The sequence below is a fragment of the Cydia splendana genome, chromosome 3, assembly GCF_910591565.1.
Source record: "Cydia splendana chromosome 3, ilCydSple1.2, whole genome shotgun sequence".
Lineage (NCBI taxonomy): Eukaryota > Metazoa > Arthropoda > Insecta > Lepidoptera > Tortricidae > Cydia > Cydia splendana.
Window position 1 is genome coordinate 2,157,560 of NC_085962.1, and position 21,136 is coordinate 2,178,695.

Below are 21,136 nucleotides of genomic sequence, written 5' to 3' on the forward strand. Positions count from 1 at the left end.
CTGTTGCGCTGTAGTTACGCTCTTGGTTAGAGAGAGACTTACTCATGTACGCTATAACCTTCTCTTGATTGTCTATGACCTGTGTCAGGACCGCACCCACGCCGTAATCGCTCGCATCTGTATGCACTTGGAACGGCTGCGTATAATCCGGGCACGACAATATAGGAGAAGATACTAAGGCTTCCTTTAGCGTACGGAAGGCGACTTCAGCATCGGTAGACCAGTTAAAAGGGGGTGAGTTTTTAGCTTGTGAAGTAAGTTTATTTAGAGGTGCAGCTATAGAACTGAAATTTGGAATAAAACGGCGATACCATGATGCCGTTCCAATAAACCGACGAACTTCCTTGCGATTAGTAGGAGTTGGATAGTTAATGATTGCCTCAATCTTTTCTGGGTTCGGTTGTAGTCCATTTCCATCTACTACATATCCTAAATAACTCAGTCTATTTCTGAAGAATTGACACTTTTGGTAACCAATGGTTAAGTTTGCCATTTTAAGTTTCTCTAGAACTCTAACTAATAGGGAGATATGTTCTTCAAAGGTCGATGAGACAATGATAATGTCGTCGATGTAGACAAAGACTTTATGCTCAAAATCAGGCCCATAGAACAACATATCAACCAGTCGTTGTTGCGTCGCTGGAGCATTGGTTAAGCCAAAGGGCATAGAAACAAACTGAAAGGTACCACGCGAAGGAATATAAAACGCCGTTTTACACCGGTCTTCTTCCTTAATAGGAATTTGCCAAAAACTCTTTGACAAGTCTAAACTAGAGAGATATTTAGCGTCACGCAGATTGTCGAGTATCTCAGAAATGTATGGAATACTGTAAGCATCCTTGATGGTAACTGCATTCAATTTACGGCTATCTAAGCAGAATCTCATTTCGCCATTTTTTTTAGGTGTCAACAAAACAGGGGACGACCAAGGGCTCTCGCAAGGTTCTACCACGTTTTCACGCAACATTTCATCAAGCTGAGTGTTTAGTATTCTTTGTTTTTCAGGAGACATTCTGTAGTATCTTTGTCGAACAGGAACAGCATTACCGGTATCTATATTGTGAGCAATTAGAGAAGTGCGGCCTAGACCACGTTCTTCATATGAAATGTTACGAAACTGCGCAGTGATATGATCAGCCGTAACTTTTTGCTCAGGCGAAAGATGATCATAGTCACATAAGTGTGTAGGTTGAGGGTCTAGTGATAGAGAGGCTAATTTATCAACATCCCTAGGTAAAATTACGGAATCTAGTTTTTTAGGAAACAATTCGAAAATTCTCCAGAAGTCCATGCCTAATATCAAGGAGTTTTCGACTTCTGGTACGACGTAGGCCTTCAAGATGTGGGTTTGATCTAAGAACGAGACAGGCAGATTGATCATACCAATATTGTTTAGTCTATGCCTGCCAGCTGCGAATAAATTTATCGTATCCGTACTGTTGAGCTTGAAACCCGCATCCAAGAAAACTTTATGATAGTTATTACCTAGAATTGTATAACCACTACCCGTATCTAACAAACCATGGATAGTTTTACCATTAATCTGAACTGAGACATACGGTCTGTTATGTATATTATCTGAATCGTGGATTGCAGTGACTGAATAGCAAGTGAAAAATTTAGATATGAAGTTGAGCCAAGATTTCCACTCTGAATCACTAAAGTTTTCACTAGATTTTTTAGAAAGATTATGTACACTACAATCCACTGAATTTAGTTTTTTGCATCTTTAGGATTACAGGATTTACAATCAGGATAGCGTACACCTTTATTACCACATTTAAAACAGATAGGGAAGTGTGGCTGTTTGCATTCTTTCAAAGAGTGTGTATCAGTGCGACACCTAGGACAGTACTTACGCGAGTTACTAGCAGTGTTGACATTTTTTGTACTGTTTGCTGTCGCTTGTACAGCATTAGTAGTAGTAGCCTTTTCCTCTGTAGTTTTAGATTTGTTGTAGTTGTAAGAGCTCGAGTAGTTAGGATATTTGTTTTGATTATAGTAGTTTTTCTGTTTTTCATTTGAATTTGTATTTTGGTAGTTTTTATTTGTGTAGTAGATATTATTTTTATGATATTTAGTGTAGGCAAATTCTGGGGCTAGAGTCTCAGAAGTCACCCTAGGCGGTTCATGAAACAAGGATAAGCGTGACTGAATGTCCTCATAGTTTGTGCAAAGGGTTTTTAATGTCTTTAGGTCCTTGATCTCAGGTGAAGCGGCTAGGGTGCTGGCATAACATGGCCGGATGTTATGTAAGATAATTTCGAGTTTTTCTTCCTCAGACAACGGTTTAACCAATCGCGAAAACATGCCATGCATAATAGACAAGTAAATAGAAATGTTTTCTTGTTCCCCTTGCGTACGATATTTTATTTCATTAGTCAGGCGATAGTCGTAATTCTTTGGACTAAAGTCTTTTTTTAATAGGACGACGACATCGTCCCAGCTTTGAAAACTTTCTTTATTGCAACGGAACCAATGTAATGCGTCATCAGTGAAAATCTCGTAGGCAAACTTCAATACACGATCCTTTGATATATTCCTAACCTCTACGAATTCTTCAACTCTTTGAATGAAAGAAAAAACGCAGGCTTTTCCAGAGTACTTTAGTTTTGCCAAGTCAGAAGTCAGGTTACGATCACAGTGGAGTACCGCCGTAGCTTCAGGTTCCAAAACTGAGACTGCATTTGCATTTGAGGTTGATGCCGGCCTCAACGTCGTAATTTCTTTGTATTGGTTGTTAAAGGTAGTGCAATAATTTTTGTGCTGGTCAACTAACGTGGCACTAACGTTTGAGATACGCCTTAATCTGTGATATATGTGGTGTAGTAGATTTTCGGTACGCAAGAACAGGGTCTTATCAAATTTAGATTTGAGGGATGCTAGCATCGTTTGGGATTTTGTTAGACTGTCTTTAACAGCATCAAGGTCAACCGCAGGCTCTAAATGTGATTCCAAAATGTCCTCAGGAGGTATGGCCAATTTTACTATCTGGCTTCGGAGGTCCTGCACCGAACCAGTTGAACCACCTCTAAGGATCACCTCATATACAAGCTCAGCTTTTTGTAGTGACAAATATTTAATTGGGTACGACATGTTTAAATCTTAACGTAAAAAGTGTGTGTTTTGATTACAATTGATTAAAAAGCAGTTAGGTTTAGTTGCTAAGTAAGTGGAATGTGAGATACGATAGAATTTTAAAATTATTTTATATCGGAATAAGTGAAGTGTAGTGTTTTTTTTTTTTTTTTTTTTTAAACAAGAATTTTGCTATAACTATATGAAGTGAGAAACTGACAACCACGTACCAAACAACTGCTCAAATCAGACTTAAAAACTAGATGAATTACAAGTGCTAATATTAGAAAGCCACCAACACCAATGAAAACCAAGAGGAGAAAAAGGCCAAGGACTTGCTTCAATAATGCACAGCTCAGAAATAACCAGTATGGGCGCCAATGTGACGTTTAGCGTCGCATGAAGTAGGTAGATTGCAAAATGAGACGAAAGAAAACTAACCAGAGTAAATTTTACGAAATATAATTTAAAAAAAATAAAAAAACTAAAGGAAAGACAAGGTCGTGGATCTTTTCTGAGCTGGCAATTAACAGTGGTGAAACGAGTCCTTGATAGGGGTCACTTCCCTGCACTACGTCGCAGAACGTCGAACTTGGAGGTGGCCGTCTTCAAAAAAAAGGGTTCCGGATCCAGCACGGGAACCTTCCGGAACGAAGCGGAGCATGCGAATTCAGGTTGGTAGGTTCCGACTCCAACCCCAGACTTGGTCCCTGGAATTCCGGTAAAAATGGCCATTTCAAGAAAAGTCCAATTTTGTACAAGTGACTGCGACGTCCGGATTTTAGGCCAAATTAATGCGCTAATGAGAAAGTAGGCTGGTGTAGTGAACCCCAAAGAATTAAAAGGTGATCAATGATGTGGCAGTCACAAGTAGAATCATCATTTTAAATTTAAAACAAAGAAGAAAGTGAAGTTAAATTTACTAAATGTACTTCTACAACTAAAAGCTTTATTAATGCATGTCAACTACAATTTGGCATGTCATTTTATACATTTAAATTAGAATTAAGCCTAACTTTGATTATAATCTACAAGATTTTTATAAAGTGGGTAGACTCATATTTCCAGAAGGTTCGAGAAGCTTGTTATTTCCAGCGTTATTTTTATAGGAAAATTACAGTTAATAAGCAGATAGTGATAGCCAAATGTACCCAGAAAGAACTAAATGAAAATGTGATGGCAAGAAGAAAATGATTCCTTAATTTACTACTATGAAAGTTACCTTTCTCTTAAAACTACAAAATATTCAAAACACTCACCCTATTTGGGGAAATACTGGTACTTAACACATTTAATATTAGAATAAATTTTACACCATATTAAAAATTTGTCACATCATGACTGTAAAATTGTATCTTTGAATTTAGTCGATTTGACCTCTCGCTGTCAAAGCCGTGGTAGCAATGTCTCGGACGCGTATGTGTCTCATTAGCTGGCCGGTTCACATCGCTTATCGCGAGCCGGGTGACGTAGTCCTTTGTATTCGCATCTAGTTTTACCTAATAGCAAATGCAGTCGTCAATTCTGTTTGTTCGTAGATTTATTTTGTATATATTAGTTTTCAAGGTTTTTGTGTATATTTTTTTTGGTAATAAGTATGAAATGTGTATTATAGTAGTTTATAGTTATATTTAGGTTTAAGTTTATTTCTTATTTTGTAGAATTTTAATTGGAAATAACGGTAAACCGTTACAATTGCATATTTTTTCATGTGTTAAACAACAACATGGAAAAGATATAAGTAAAAGAAAAATCGCAATCGTACGATAGGTATGCTATAATTTTCACTGCAAACAAAAAGGTTCAGATTTTTCCGGTCGACGGTGATGATTTTAGACACTTAAAACATTTTATATAAAAAAAACTATTAAGTTATTGGAGATGGTAATTGAAGGAACATGAAGATAATAGTTCTTAAAAACATATAAAAAAGTTGCATCTCGCACAACCTACTAGTTTTTTTTATAAAGACCGAACCATAAGTTTTCGCTGGATTTTGAAATCCACCCCCCTGCCTAAGATTGGCAAGAACCTCGGAATCCTCTAGCACCCAGAGTGCAATATTTACAAAAGCCGTTTACATGCTAACTTCTCTTAGCGACCTACGATCCTAATACTAGTACAAATAACCTTCAATTAAATTTTTTGTTTGCTTTCGTTCAATTTTAAAACAGAAAAAATTCAATGCCATTTTGTAATAAGACAAGACATTTTGTATCATAGATTAAAATTGGACTGCCAAATTTAAAGAGCAACCCCACACTAGCGTCTCCCGAACGTCATCTAGTCAGCTCGCCGCAACGTTAACGCAACTGCGCAGCGACACTATTTTCAATGGCGCTGACTACACGCCGACGCTCAAAAGACTCCACTGTAGGGGGCTCTAAGGGCTCTCAAATCAGCGTCAGTGTCTAGTCAACTCTATGGCTGCTACTAGATGTTGACGCTACGGCTCAGCGACGCCATTTTCTATAGGTAGCGCTGTCTATAGTCTGTATCTTTAGGTATTTAAATAAAAGTAAACAAAATCTACCCTCAAATGGCTCCTTAAGCCAGTTGAGGGTAGATGAAAACATTACATGATCAAATAATGTAGGTTGAAGTCAGGTCGTTCAGTGACTGACCCAGGCGGTTTTGTATTTGGTCGGTTAACCAATAAATGTTATAACTACCCAAAAATGTACAACTTATTTGTTTACTTTTATTTAAATACCTAAAGATACGACTATAGACATGGGGACGCTCAAAAGACTCTACTATGGGCCCTATGAGGGGCTTTGATAGTTTCTGTAAAACAAGTCACCTCAAAAGTCCCCGCCTTCCCGCGGCGCCTCTTCGTGGCACCCGTATCCGTGGCCTTCTTGCGCCGTGTCGGCGCCGCCGCTGGCGTCGCCGCTCCGAACAGCCCGCGCTCCTCCGCCACTTGGATCATGAACTTGGCGTCTAGCCGGGTGATCTCCTGTGTGACTGATGATTTATGTAAAACCCCTTCCACGTGACCAATTAAATCTAACACTTGTCTAATTTTAATTTCTTGTAGGCTGGAATGCAATTTTAATGCACCGACACAACAATGTCTATTATACCTATACATTATCTCACTACCTACCTTCCTCTGAATGAGTCCGAGGTAGCATCCGTCTCTGTCTAAAATATAGTTTATGTCTAAACCGTTCCCAAGGTTCGGCAGCGTCTGGATTTCGAACAAATCGCAGTTTGGCACCTGAAACCAAAACAATAGAAAATTAACAGTAATTAAGCATGATAACAAAGAATAAGTAATAGTACTACCGTACAGAAAGGAAACTTCCTGCAAAACCGAAGTTTGACAGCGATTCAGGGACGAATCATGCTGTCCCTTTCTAATGTATGGCAGAATCTCTTCCGGCCATTTAGGGTTGTCAAAATTCAAGTCATTATCTTATCTGTGGTCGAGCACGCAAAGGGGCGTCAAGTTGTGCGGACCCTAATTGCTCGGAATAATGCTGAGTCGAACGGAGCTGAGAATGTCCGAAAGGATCAGTTTCCCCACCCTGGTGATTTGCAAATTGTCCTGGTTCAGAGAGCCCACCTTTCCCCTGCTTACAGCAGTCTAGGTACGCTAAAGATATATTTAGACAGGCCGGAGTTAAATTCGATTTTCGGTCATACGGTGTCACAATACTCAAAATCACCAGAACTCTATTATCAATACCAGAAAGTGCAGGTTCTCTAACCTGATCTGATCTTCAGAAACTTAAAAAAAAAAGACATTCAATATTAAAACAACGTACATAAACATCCGGATTGTCATCGTTGGGGTCCCGCGGTACGTTCGTTACGGGTGTTTCCGGGACGGGCCGGACCTTGCTGGTTGTACCCGGACGCGTGTCCGGCTCGGACCGGTCCGTTTGCTTTCTGAGAACGCTGACGGTAGCCGGTCTGGAACTGAACATACATTTATATAATTCATCATTATGTTGCTCTGGAAAGAGTGTTTAAGATTATTTATCTGTGCCAAATTCTAGGTGCAATCCGTACTTAGGGACAAATGGCGCGTTGTTAGAAAAGCGGTATGCGATCCTTCCTGTAATAGGGATAGGTAAGTGAACTTGTGATTTAATGTAAACTTCCTATTTTTTTTGCTACACCTTCTTCAGGGTCCATGTACATATATGTATTAAATACCTTTAAATAAATAAAGATCTCTATCTCTACATACTTAGAGCCTATCGTTAGCCATGCACTGTGTACACTTTTATAATATACCTGTTAGTACAAGCAGTCGCCGGTCGAGACTTGCTGGCCACAGAGTAATCTCTGTCAGTGGGCACTACCGCGTTATCCAGCGAAGAGGACGATGTTGTGCTCGCTACCTCGGTGATGTCTTTCTTGGGACTCTGTAGGAATAAATAATACACATACTCATAAATAGGTTAAGTGAATAGACACTCAGGTAAGGTAACAATATGCTTAGTTTTTTTCGCCGTGCTCTATTAACCTATATTCGATCCCACCAAAAACATTTTCATGTAAAATGTTGCCAAGACGAGACCATATCGCTCGCACTGTAAAATTATCAGATCTCATGTAGAGCCAATCTTCTTACTCTAAACGCCGTAACTCTACAAGCCCTAACTTTTCAAACTCTACATAAAAATGTGTGGTTTCGTTACTAGAAGAACTATACCGGGTGTGGCCTGTAAATTACAGGCCACACCAATACGAGCAAATAATTAAACTGTATTAGGCTGCACTCCTGATACTGACCAACATTTGTTCAGCGACTTTTAAAAATATAACTTGTTTTTGATTTTTAATAGATACACTTTAAAGTCTATTCTAAGACTCAATATGTATTATATAAATTTGTTATGTTTAAGACGTGACAAGCAACGCGACGTCAATCACAATGATATGGCGTCCATATAGAAGATATTTTTTTCAAGGTGTAGAGTTTGTGACGTTAGGGCATATATAATGGCTCTACATGAGATCTAATACCTTTTTGACTTGATACAGTGCCCTCATATGGTCTTGTCTTGTGTTTTGGGTGGGGTCGAATATTATTCCTCGATTGCTTCCCTTGTTACCTGAGCTTGCTTCTCGGCCTCGAAAGCCAACAATTCAATACTTACAGAAATGTGATGGTCTTTATGTTTCTTCTTGAGCAGCACGTGTCTCTCGCGGGCGAGGCGGTTGGCCTCGGCGACGGCCCGTGTGACTTGAGCTTGGTTTTCGGCCTCGAGAGCTGAGTGGGTCTCGTACAGAATCAACTGGATCTGGAAATGTCATGAAACATTCATGTAGAAAGAATTTAAGGGTTGTCTTATGTAAACTGACTTCCAAAATAAATACGTAGGTCTCTCTCAACTACAAATGACTTCATATAAAAAGTTTTAACACAATAATTTGACATTAATGAGGACATTACCACACTTAGTCATTGAAAATTCCATACAGAGTTAGCTTGGTCTGATTCTAATTACCTGAGGCTTTGATAACAGTGTCTTGAGGGTCTTCTTCTGCTCCTCAAGTATAAATTGAACTCGTTCTCTACCTTTAGCGTCTATTTCAGATTCTGTAAGAATCTGCGGATATGAAAATAATAATATTAATCGAGTGTCTACCGTAAACTTGCTCGACATTGACTATATCATACCAAATGTCTACTTGAAAAAAGATTCACTATTAAAAGCTGGTACAGGTACTCATTGAGCAACTGCCGAATGAATTTAATGCAAATTGCAATGCAAATGATAATTATTTTATAGCAACCAGGTACGTTTTGAGAAGGAACTGAAAGCTATTCTAATGAGCATAAAATGACATTCTGTACGCCTATTATGTATCGAGGGGCATCGAGTAAGGTGGACACCATACAAAACAATACTGATACTGTTGCGGCGCTCCTGTGTTAGCCTCCTGGCCACGCAGACTGAAGCACTATTATATTAATATAATATTAATATTATATAGTATATAGGTACCTCCAGCATAGCCAAGTCGCCTCCTCTTCCACACACAAGATCAATAGGATCCGTGACAGCAGAGTAAGAATTAGGCGGTGTGGCCAGCACAGCTACCACGCCATCGAGGGCGCTGGTCACAACTGGAGTATCGCAGTACACCTCATCACTGATGACGCAGACTGGAGCGCTGGATTGAGGGGCTTCGGAGGCCTCGATGCCTAGGTCTCTGAGGGCGCCGACGTAACTGGATACCCTTGAGGAAAGGGCATTATCAATATTTTCTAAATATGTAGGTACGTATATAACATCCAACTGAAAAAGTAAATCAGACATAAGTTAGCGGACAAAGACAGCGGTTCGTCGCATGGTACCTAAGGATAGCAGAAAAAAGTGCGAGTGGAATTACTTCACCAAGTTGGTATAATTTTATTTTTAACCCTGTATTCGACTAGGTACAAAATATTAGACAAACGTACCTCCTTTTATGTATATTAAGGAGTCATAAACTCACTGCTTTCCCTATTTTGTGTAAATTAAGGGCAGTAAAAACAAAGAAGTTTTACTGAAAGACAATTTATGTCTGGCCTAGCAAAACATGGCAGCCATAAAAGGGCCCTTATAGCAACAAACTTGTAGGTATACATCCAGCCCCAAACACGGCGAGCTTTCCGAACTGGCCAACACGGCTCACAATACCCCAGTTGAGCAGCTATAAGTACGTCGAGCAACGGGGGGAGGATGCGTGGGTCTGAGCGACCACGCCGCGGAGGCGACTTGAGTCTGGCCAGACGATAGTTGTAGACTGAAAGGGCATAGCTACAAACTTGTCTCCAGCCCCGAACACGACGAGTTTGCCAAGCTGTGGGGTAGCGGGCGCGGCGGGTGCACTGGCCTTCAGCACCGCCCCTAGCTCCCGCAGCTGAGCCGCTAAATACGCCGAGCTACGTGGGGAGGATGCGTGGGTCTGGGCGACTACGCCGCGGAGGCTGTTCGCGCGCAGCGCTCGGCAGAGTGTTGAGGCGCCTTCGCAGAATTCACGCTCCTGGAGACAGAATACTTTAGTAACTAAGTAGGGACACTTTGGCCCATGATCGTTTGAGACGGAGGCATGCATTGGAAGCAAACTATTAAGATCTAGGGTGAACGAAACTCAGCTGTCAGCTGTTAGCAAACATAGATTTAAATAAATAGGGTAGTGGAATAAGAAAACATGCAATCACCTGCAACACGATGATTCCATCTTTGACCAGATCCAGCTGTCCGATGGTTTTATCAGCTGGAGGGCGCAGTGTGATAAACCTGGTAAATAAACAGTACTCTATGGTAAGAAAGATCATTATCCTTCACTTGCCCCTTTCGATTCAGCAAGAAAAATTGTTAGAAAAGCTACCAAACCTTGGGCAGACGCGATCGAATCTGTACTCTCCTGCGCATAGCTGTCGTGATCCACTGTACGAGTAGCCCAGCTCGTGGAGTTTCATCACAAGATTCGCTACTTTCCTGAAACCAATACGATAGACTGAAATAGATGTCATATACCGGGTGTGGCCTGTAACATGAGCAAATAATTAACACATAGATTGTACTCCTCAAACGGTGACAGTTTTGTTCAACAACTTTTAAAAATTATGAAGTATTTAGATTCCCTATTTTTCATACAAAATAAATATTATCTTCAATGGACGCCATCGCCACGCCATATCATTGTGATTGACGTTGCTTGTCACGCCTTAAACATAACAAAATTTGTATTGCGTCTTAGAATAAACTTTAAAGTGTATTAAAAATCAAACCCCAAGTTATTTTTAAAAGTCGCTGAACAAATGTTGGTCAGTATGAGGAGTACAGCATACTGTTTAATTTTTTGCTCATATTACAGGCCACACCCGGTATTAAGAAAGTGACTATTAAGCTCTATCCAGTGAAGGCTGGATCCGAACTGCGGTCTTTAGCTATCGCGGCTAGCTCCCTGAACCCCTAGGCTATCTCGCCACGGTGGAATCTGTCCCAAATTCTCGACTAAAAGCTATCTTAGAAAGACTAGGCGTCTTTACTTATTTAAATAATAGAAATTGAAACTGGTTTTAATTTAACTGGTTGGACAGAATAGGATACGCCCCAGATGCTATCCAAATGAAGCATTCCATGAGCGGCACAAACGCATATAATTTATATTTGATAATCTTCTAATTATTGTTGTACGTACGTGGCTTTAAAAGTATTGACCCATCCAGTGACAGATTCTTTATTCACGCAAGTCGCCAAAGGTTCGTCCCTCAGGTGTGGTGGCAGAAGATCTCTTAATCTGAAACAATAGAACAGTGGTGGGCAAAGTACGGCCCGCGGGCCAGCTCCGGCCCGCGAATGGATTTTATCCGGCCCGCCGCCGGTCCTATGAAATAATTAGTATATGGGCTATATGGCATTGGCCCACGATTATCACAAATCAAAATAAATTTTGGCTACAATTCTGGCCCTCCACTTAAATTTCCTAAACTTTCTGGCCCCCCATGAAGAAAGTTTGCCCATCACTGCAATAGAACCTCCATTATCCGAACTATAGTTGCGTCGAATAATGGCCCCTATAACAGTCCAATTTTATATGTAGCTGTCACGTAAAATATTAAATATGTAGCCATTTTATGGAGGTTAAACGCATTCATTAATTTAGAAATGTAACAATTAATATTATCTTTGGTTACCTCGAGAGTTACTCATGAAATAAAACTATTGAAACGGAATATCGCGTATATTGAATTCGTATAAAATCTCGTGCTAAACGGGTGACTGAGGAAAAACTACACTGCGCGTGATGTAGTATGAATTCAATATACGCGATATAATCCTTTTAACTTCATGTGTAACAATTAAATTATTAAAATACGATATTAAACATAATATTTCTTCAACTATTTTAACTAACCGCGCGTTCGGCCTCGCCTCTGGGCCTCGCGCCCCAGCACCGACGGGTCAGCTCCACGAAAAACAGCCAGACTGTTGTCCAGTCTAAGAAAGTTAAATTTAAGAATTTATTAGAATAAAGAGTTGAACTTACGAGAAAGCCCTATTCTTAATCCGTATCCTGGCTATAGCGGCAGCGAAGTGCACTCGTTGCTCCCACACAGTATTCTCAATGTCCTGGTACGGTGAGCCCGCCTCTTTCAAAAGCCTCACCGCGCGTTCGGCCTCGCCTCTGGGCCTCGCGCCCCAGCGCCGACGGGTCAGCTCCATGAGAAATAGCCAGACTGTGTGATGATTGTCGCCGTACTGTATAATATTTGTTTATTTAGTTTGATTAGGTAATAAAAAACTTATAAAACGATAAAGGTACACGTTACCTTCTATTTAATAAACAATTGAATAAGACATCTTTCAAATACCTAAACTAAGTAAATAAATAGGTAAGTACCTTTTATTTCTTAAGTTTATAATTTAAACATAAACAAGTTTTTGAATTTCCAAACCAAATACTAATGCAACCAATAAACCATCCGATACTTGGATGTAAGCCAGTTCCAAAAACTTATTGGAAAACCGACCAAGTGTGAGTCGGGCACGCGCACGCAGGGTTCCGTACCATTACGCAAAAAACGGCAAATAAATCACGTTTGTTGCCCCACTTAAATATTTATTTCATTTTGTTTTAAGTATTTGTTGTTATAGCGGCAACAGAAATACATCATCTGTGAAAATTTCAACTGTCAAACAGTCGACAGACAAACGGACAGTGGAGTCTTAGTAATAGGGTCCCGTTTTTTATCCTTTGGAGAACCCTAAAAATTAAGCAGCCGCAAAAGTGAATTTACTTTCACAAATAGCCCAGTTTAAAAGTAGGGCGCCTCCCATAATATTTTCACTCGAATCAGGCGATAAATCTAAACATTAATCGGGGCCACTTTACCTGCCTTTAACATAAATAGCTTGTCATAAATATAGAGTCATTTTCGTGAGCGTCCTTATAGAAAAGAAACGGTTCCCGGACATGCGAGCTAATGCGAGTTAGATGGGACGAATTTTATTGTAACCTTTTGCTCAGAGACTAGTATTAAATGAAGATAGGTAGTCATAGTCAGTATATAAATGTGCGTATACTGTAGGTACATATATGTAAAGTTGCCCAAAGTTTCCAAAAAAGTTCCAGGAAATTCAAGGAAAATTCTCAGAAGATATAGCAAACTTTCATTTAGGAAAACTCGGAAATTTTTCATGTGAAAAATTCGCTAAGTATTTTGGAGACATTTCGACGGCACAACAGTACCTAAATGTTCGGTTTTGATCATGGTGATCGGACTTGAGTGTTCCAACTTCCATCGTAACGTCCAAACAATTTTCTATTCTGCTTTTTAACCCCATTGATATACTGCACTAAAACAATATAAGTATAATATACTGCGTATATTGGCTACATTTTTACCTGAGTCCCAAAAAGGAAGAACGGTTATCATATAAAAACAAAAAAACCGTCCTCACGTTATTACGTTTTGTTGTTAGAATGGCGTCAAATAAATAAGCTATCAAATCAAGTCTTATACTATGCTTTGATTGTTAACAGTTGTTGTTGTTTGTTGTTGTTGTTGTCGTTGTTGTTATTGTTGTTGTGTTTATTGTATGTGTATGTGTTGATTAGTTAGGTATTTAACTGTTAAATAGCGATAATTTTAAGCGGAGATTAACAAATATTGGATTGAGAATTCACTAAAGTACTTTCTTTTCACCCCACACGTGTGGCGCCATCTTTAACAATATCGAGGCATGCATGTTGTATGTATATTGCCTGTCTTCATGAGCAACTTTGTCTCTGATCCAGATAAACTGACGTTATTACGTTTGATAACGACGTTTAAATGCAACCTTGATAACGCTAACTCGCGCAAGTTCAATGTGAAATGTATTTGTTGTGTATATACAGGGCGTCCCACGGCTATGCCACATGGAGGGAATGTATTTTTAATTCAAAATTAATCAATTTAATTTATCAAATGCTCAAATTGAGTCCCATTCTGTTGAATACAAAGTCGCACTCTTTTGATTATTTCGCTAAATTTCACATCAAATGTTAAAATTCATGGTCTTCCTTATATTTCCGACACTATGTTATTTAGCAAAAAATAATCCTTATGAAGCCTTTCGATCGGTATGATAAAGCTACAGGGTAATTTTTTTTCTCGTGTAGCGTGTTCAATTCCCGGTTCAACCATGTAATTATTTAAAAATCTATATGCAGTTTAAATTGTTTTTTTTAAATTTAAATAATGTCTTCTTGTAAAATGTTCCATCTACAATATTCAGGCTACTTTCCCTCCATGTGGCATAGCCGTGGGACGCCCTTTAGAAATACAAAAGGGTCTTGGTACCTACCTACTCTTTACCTATTGCACACCTCAATACAGAAAACAATACAATTAATACAAAAACTTATAAAACAATGCAATGAATACAGTAACCCAAGTAGAGGTAAACAATAGGCGGGCTTATAGTTAAAAAGCGTCTTTTAGACAACCTTTAGGTAGCTGAAATTTAATAAATGTATGTCATGGCAGAGTTAGGTGTTCCTGTAAAATAATATTACCTGTGGGAAGTCGCCGAAAAAGTCGATGTCTTCTATAGCTTGTTCTAATATGGACTTATCTGTAACAACCATGATAAGTATTAATCATTATAAACTGCAATAGATGACATTAAATAAAACCGGATAAGTGCGAGTCGTATAGATTTAACTTATATATATTTTTTATTTTTTACAGATTTATAGTTTTTTTCCCTGTACTTGCAGTGTTAGAGCGTGTTCACATTGTCCGATCCGATATCGGATGTCGGAAGGAAGTAAAATGTAAGATATATGTGTTTCTAATAATAATATTTCTGATTTCTCTTGCATTAAATAAATCATTATTAACAACAGCTGTCAGATATTTGTTAGTGCGTATATGTAGGCATATAATGCTTGTTGTAGTGTACGTGACAGCTAAAGACGGCGCCCGCCGGCGCGCCCCCGCGGCCTGAGGGGCTACCGCGAAAACCGAAATTCGCAAATTGCGGGGATCTTACTCTTTTACTCCAATGAAGGTGTAATTAGAGTGACAGAGAAAAATGCCCGCAATTGACGATTTTCGGTATTGGCGGTAGCCCTACTGACTACGCGGATATAGGATCCTACATCCGATATCGGATCGGATAATGTGAAAACGCTCTTATAGGTACGATATTACTTGCGAAATTTCATAGTAGTCAACGGGAAATAAAATCAAGTTCATGACAAATCTCTAGGTATCACATGACACGGCATTGAGGAGTGTTTTTTTCCGAAACAGCTTATTTTTGTACGGTTTCATAGAGAAATACGCCCTTTTGAAAAGAACTCGCCTCATATGCAATACGAGTAAAAATCGGTTTTCTTTCATCGATAACATTATTTATAAGCCTTCGTTTCTCGAACCATGCAACATCTGGCCTTGGTTTTTATTGACAATACTATATAGAAAAGTAAAAGACACGAATGGCAAATAAAAATAGCTTTTTACGTTTGTAATAAAAATGTCTAATAGAGACTTGGAGCGCAGGAATAAAGATGAACATCTTGTACAGAACAGGGAATTGTATCTATTCACCAAATTTTATCGATATCTGATGAAAAAAACGACGATAAAATATAAATCGTTCCATTTTCGTACTGCAAGACTGCATGGTAGGTACAAAATATATATTTTTTTTTACAATAATAATGTGATATTTATTTGATGGATAAACAAGAATAATCATAATAATACAGAATGTACCTACATTTTTGGACACGCCTATTGTCAAGGTGCTAGAGTTTGGTTAAGATATGGTTCAGATATTTGTGAGCACCTTCGCCGCTCCGATATACCTGATGGCGAATTCTGAACATTTTGTACCTACCAGTCTTGCAGTATAGGTCAGGCAACGAATGCTCAAAAAAGTTGTTGAGGCAAATGCTAGGAATATAATTTTTGACTCCGTAACTTTGTTTGGACTAGTTAGGAGGTGAACATATTTCGGTTTTTCACTTATATCTTGGAAACTTTGCGTCTTAACGACATGACTACTTATACAAACCGAAAGCTGATTAAATTTGCTACAAGTTTAATTAAGTCACGTTTTTCGATATTTTGAATAGTTTTTAAGATATCCGCCCTTGAAAGTTTATTTAGGGCTCTCAATTTTATCTTGATTGATATTCTACATCAGTGAAGCTGAAAAATTTGGCTGTTTCATACATTTTAGAGGGTAACTTTTTTTTTCTCGATTTCGGGATTGCACCATAGTAAAAGCTCAGTATAATCCCAAAACCTCCGTGGCAACGAGAATGCACTTATTTTTTGGCGACCGTGTAGGTATAGCGGCATACAGCGCTAAAGGTAGGTATATAATATCATATCATAGGCGTAATCCGACGCTACTTTGAAACTTAGTTCCCCAAGCCAGTTTATTGCAGTTATAATACAAATGGGTTCCTCCGCGATGAGCTGATAAAAGTTAAATAACATTCTGAGTCTGAAACGTCGTCTACATCTATATACACCAATGCCTATACAATACAGGATGGAACATTTCTAGAGACTGAGCCGAAAGGATAGTGTTATCTAAATTCTAAGTGATCTACAATGGAACATTTCAAGAGACATTGACACATGTCAGGTCATTCATAGGATCTATTTCCTAGGGTTGAAACATACAGGCTTTTGCACTAATGTGTAACAAATTGTATCTCAAAAACGGTTAGAAATATTAACGTGATTGATAAGTGTAAAATAAAGTATGTAGCCTAAACAATTCCCCGTTTGCATAAAAGTCCCTCGTTCTGTTCCACCCGATATGTAACTCCGTATACTGACGGAAAGTGTTGTCTAAACTGATTGAAAATTCATACACCTTAATACAATGACATAAGGTCTACCCACGACCAGTTAAGAGGGGGTGTAAAGTAATTATAATAAAAGGAAACAAAAAGATATAGTGCTAGGCGTGGCTCACTCCGCGATTTCGTCGCTTTGCAACAGGTAGCTAGAAGTATATCCGTTCCACACCAATTTTGGTGGCTAGCCATTAGCCGCGCGTGGCGCTGTCGCCACCTAGCGGCCATATCTGTCCTGATCGTAACAGACGCGTTTTGATAGAGAGTGAGTCTTCTGTACAGTACTATTATTTATTCTGTGATAGCGCGCAAAACTTGGGACGGGAGATATGGATATTTTATTTCAATTACTCTGAAATGCAGGGTAACGATATACATGAAAATAAATGAAATTTAGACATGTTTTCGTGGTTTTTTTTCTATAGAGTCTTTTAACTTTTAAGGTTTTGGTTGGAGTCTAGTTTTCGTGTGATTTTATCATGTCATTCTATATTAAAACGTGTAAAAATAGTATAAAAACTTCGACATTGCGTTAGCCCCCTCTTAAATAAGTGTTGCTGTTAATACACAGTTGCGAAGGTTGGCGTGACGTTATTTACCGCCAGGTGCCAACTTTACCGCGATGACACTTTGATATTCGAAAAACAATCTTTCTAACTTTCGTGCAAAATGGCTAGAAAAAGAAATGTTAGCTCATTTCTTTTATTAAGTGTCTAGGGGCATTCAAGAACTTCCAAACGGGATATATGTACATAATTTGCCTGATTCCAAAATACTTAGTAAAATAAATATATAATTAGTAGTAAAAATTAATAACGATGTGTAAATTAATAAGAGTTTTCTTTTTATCTGACTGATCGAATTCTCTCTTGATCTTGAATTTTACCTATCCAAGTTGAAAAACCACGCTGAATAGAGTTAGACCAAGATAAGTCTGCAATGATTTTCATAGCACACGCAGTGCAAGTGTTATTTAAAAATGTCAAACCTCTATGAAACTATGACGCATAGCATAAATAACACTTGCACTGCGTGTGCTCTCAAATTCGTTGCAGACTTATCTTGGTCTAACTCTAATTGTGTCAAGGGTATTGTGTGTGCGTTTTTATAGCACTCGCTTTATTTCCAAATAACGACTCTAAACGTGCCTTTTATTGTTCGGTAAGTAATAATATTTTAACTGATAAACTCATGAATCGAGGCCCGTTTTCCACAATGGATGTAAAGCAGGCCACTGACGAGCCTTCCAAATGGATGCCGTTACAATGGATTCATCCAAATGGACGGCATCCTAATATTAAACATTGTACGTTTTTGACATCCACGGACCGATTTTGGATTGCAGCCACGCTATTTGGACTGTTGGAAGGCTCGTCAGTGGCCACCTTAAGAAATATGGGGCACTGTCAAGGTAAAAATAATGCTGATGAAAATATGTTTTGCATCGATTTCTTGAACAACGTATATCATAATATAGTGAATTGGTACAAGTTAAAACCTAACAAGATTATTTTTGGCCCGGAGATAGTGGCGCTTCTAGTTCTAACAGCTTCTATATGGCAATTAAGTGTACGTACGTCACGTAAATAAACTGTCAGTCGCTTTTCGGTGAAGGATAACATCGTGAGGAAACCGGACTAATCCCAACAAGGCCTAGTTTCCCCTCTGGGTTGTAAGGTCAGATAGCAGTCACTTTCGTAAAAACTAGTGCCTACGCCAATCCTCGACATTTGTTGCCAAGCGGACCCAAGGCTCCTATGAGCCGTGGCAAAATCCTGGGATAACGCGAGGAAGATGATGAGTCAAATAAATAGGGAATATTAGGCAAAGCTCTGCGTAGGTGGCACCTTTGTGGCACATACAGTAAACAAACCACATTGACACATGACACGTCACGTCAATCACATGGCCTACCGCGAAACAGGAAAATCGAAATTTCGTTATCTAATCTCTCTATCAGATCACTCTTGCATATTCGAGCGATAAAGAGGCAAATAACTAAATTTCGATTTTCACGTTTACCGGTAGACCCTTTGTTAACAAACCGCCTTGATGCATCAATGTCATATTTTATTGTCTGTGAATGAAAACTTGTCAAAAAACAGTTTAAGGCACAGTATGTATAAGTTAGTCTATGAATTTACTGAGTCGGTAGTGCTGCACTCTGGCGGCAGAACATAGCAGTAATATCCCCTATTGTCAGCATCAGATAACAACCTTCCCAGCTGTTACCAGTAGTAACAACAACAACCTAGTGGTCTTCTTCTTGGTCGCATCCATCATGACTGATGATCGTGGTTGGTGGGTTTTGTTCGGGCACGAACACACTCTCGCCATCGATTCCGGTCCATCGCTTTCCTCACCACGTCATAGAATTTCTGAGATGGTTCCTCGCCTTTGAGTTGATCAGTCCATCGTGCTGGTGAACGGCCCCGTGACCTTTTGCCATCAGTATTACCAACAACGATTAACCTTTCCAAACTTTCGTCTCCCCTTCTCATTATATGGCCAAAGTAACTTAGGAAGCGTTGTTCACAGATTGTGGACAATCGCACTTTCACGTCGAGTTCCAACAGTATGGAGTGATTCGTGCGCTTAGCTGTCCATGGTATTCTCAGCATACGCCTCCAACACCACATCTCAAACCTAGTGGTAACGTAACGTAAAGTTATACTTACACCGAAACACGTCGTAGATGAGAGAGTAGACGCATCGCATTTGCTGTTCATCAGCGAAGTCTACCTTCTTCGGGGGCTTCGAGAGCAGGTGGGCTGCTTTCAGAACCTGTCGGACGGAAACGATCACGAATTATATTATATTGAAATAAAACTATGTATACGAATACGGGTAGCCGGACTGAGTCGGGGGCGTGAGGCACAGGTCAGGAGCGGATGGCGACGTCTCACGAAGGCCCTCTGTTCCAATGGGGTACCATTGGATGACAACACACACACACACACAAACAAACGAATACGAGTGGTATTCAGACTATCCGTACTATAATGATTATAAATCCGAAAGTAACTCAGTTACCTGATTTCAATGATAGATAGTACGAGGCCAGGAAATGACAGGATAGTTTTCACCTGACCTGAGCAATGTCCCAGGCGTATCCAGGGGGTGACCGCACGGCAACTGGCGGGGGTGCGTTGGGGTTTTTAATGGACACCACGAGTCGCCATGGGGCCCACTCTTCGACTAAGTCTTCGGGGGGCTTCCGGGTTTTTTCCGCTTCATTTCTGTAAAAAATAGCAGGTTATTAATGGCAAATACCAACCGAATGTAGAAGTGTTTAGGTATATTTAAAAGGAAAAAAAACCAGCCAAGTGCGAGTCGGACTTCCGTACGGAAGGGTTCCGTACCATTACGCAAAAAAAGGCAAAAACATCACGTAGGATATGGAGGTATGCACATCCCAGTAATCTACAATAAATAACTTATCAAGTTATCAATTACTCAAAAAATCAACCTCCTAAGTTGTGTAGTTACGGAGATATTATTATATGAAAATAATGTTGTATATTTTTGAGACTTTCATTTGACGTATTTCCTTATACCGTTCCTATCATTATCATTGAAGACATACCCGCATGTCAATCTTTATGTTTTTACTTCGAAACGTCCCAAAAGTTATACTAAATATAAAATAATAAACTTACTCGACTGAAATCAAATTTTCACCAGGTAAATCTTCCTCCATTTATTATTTATTTTTTGTTAGCCATGCTTAATAAAACTGCACAAGCAATCCACAAACAATATGCGATTATTACCTAATCAAGATGTTTCCATTTTAGTAAGTAAATGGTATTAAAATAGTAGCCGTTTCTTAAAGAGAAAAAAGCGCGGATAGAAAATATTGAGTGTGAAGTTTTTTTATATATTTTGATTGAAAAATGTTATTTGAAGTTTTGTGACATTTTACTTTCTGACAGTTAAATTGTCCATATTACGTTTCCAGCCAGATTTAAAAATGTCAGGTAGAAAAAAAAGTTAGACCAAGAAAAGTCTGCAGAGATTTGACAGCACACGTTTTAACCCTTCACCGCCTACGGAGCGATATATGGAGGATATGATATTCAACCCTATTGACAGCTATTAAAGTTCAAATTTAACCATATATTTTTTATTACATGCATTAAGGGGTTAAGGTCTTGAAAATGATGTGTGCACATTTATTTTTAACACATTCACTGCCAGAAACCCGGTAAGCGGGTTTTCTGTTCGTAGG

At 39.1% G+C, this 21,136-nt stretch overlaps 1 protein-coding gene across 2 annotated transcripts in view; it reads right to left on the minus strand.

Moving 5' to 3' along the window:
• LOC134806386 (uncharacterized) overlaps positions 1 to 20,807 on the minus strand; it is a 28,736-nt gene extending 7,929 nt beyond the window's left edge. For both annotated transcript variants that reach the window (XM_063779635.1, XM_063779636.1), the window contains exons 1-16: positions 20,565 to 20,807; positions 19,997 to 20,144; positions 19,584 to 19,689; positions 14,599 to 14,657; positions 12,085 to 12,296; positions 11,236 to 11,334; positions 10,425 to 10,529; positions 10,250 to 10,328; positions 9,854 to 10,071; positions 9,048 to 9,282; positions 8,547 to 8,648; positions 8,196 to 8,339; positions 7,327 to 7,457; positions 6,852 to 7,005; positions 6,188 to 6,301; positions 5,882 to 6,037 (exon numbers count right to left, since the gene is read on the minus strand). In XM_063779635.1, coding sequence (XP_063635705.1) covers positions 5,882 to 6,037; positions 6,188 to 6,301; positions 6,852 to 7,005; positions 7,327 to 7,457; positions 8,196 to 8,339; positions 8,547 to 8,648; positions 9,048 to 9,282; positions 9,854 to 10,071; positions 10,250 to 10,328; positions 10,425 to 10,529; positions 11,236 to 11,334; positions 12,085 to 12,296; positions 14,599 to 14,657; positions 19,584 to 19,689; positions 19,997 to 20,144; positions 20,565 to 20,605 — 2,103 coding nt within the window. In that variant the 5' untranslated portion in view covers positions 20,606 to 20,807. The remainder of the gene's footprint in view (positions 1 to 5,881; positions 6,038 to 6,187; positions 6,302 to 6,851; positions 7,006 to 7,326; positions 7,458 to 8,195; positions 8,340 to 8,546; positions 8,649 to 9,047; positions 9,283 to 9,853; positions 10,072 to 10,249; positions 10,329 to 10,424; positions 10,530 to 11,235; positions 11,335 to 12,084; positions 12,297 to 14,598; positions 14,658 to 19,583; positions 19,690 to 19,996; positions 20,145 to 20,564) is intronic.
• Positions 20,808 to 21,136: the final 329 nt, after the last annotated feature.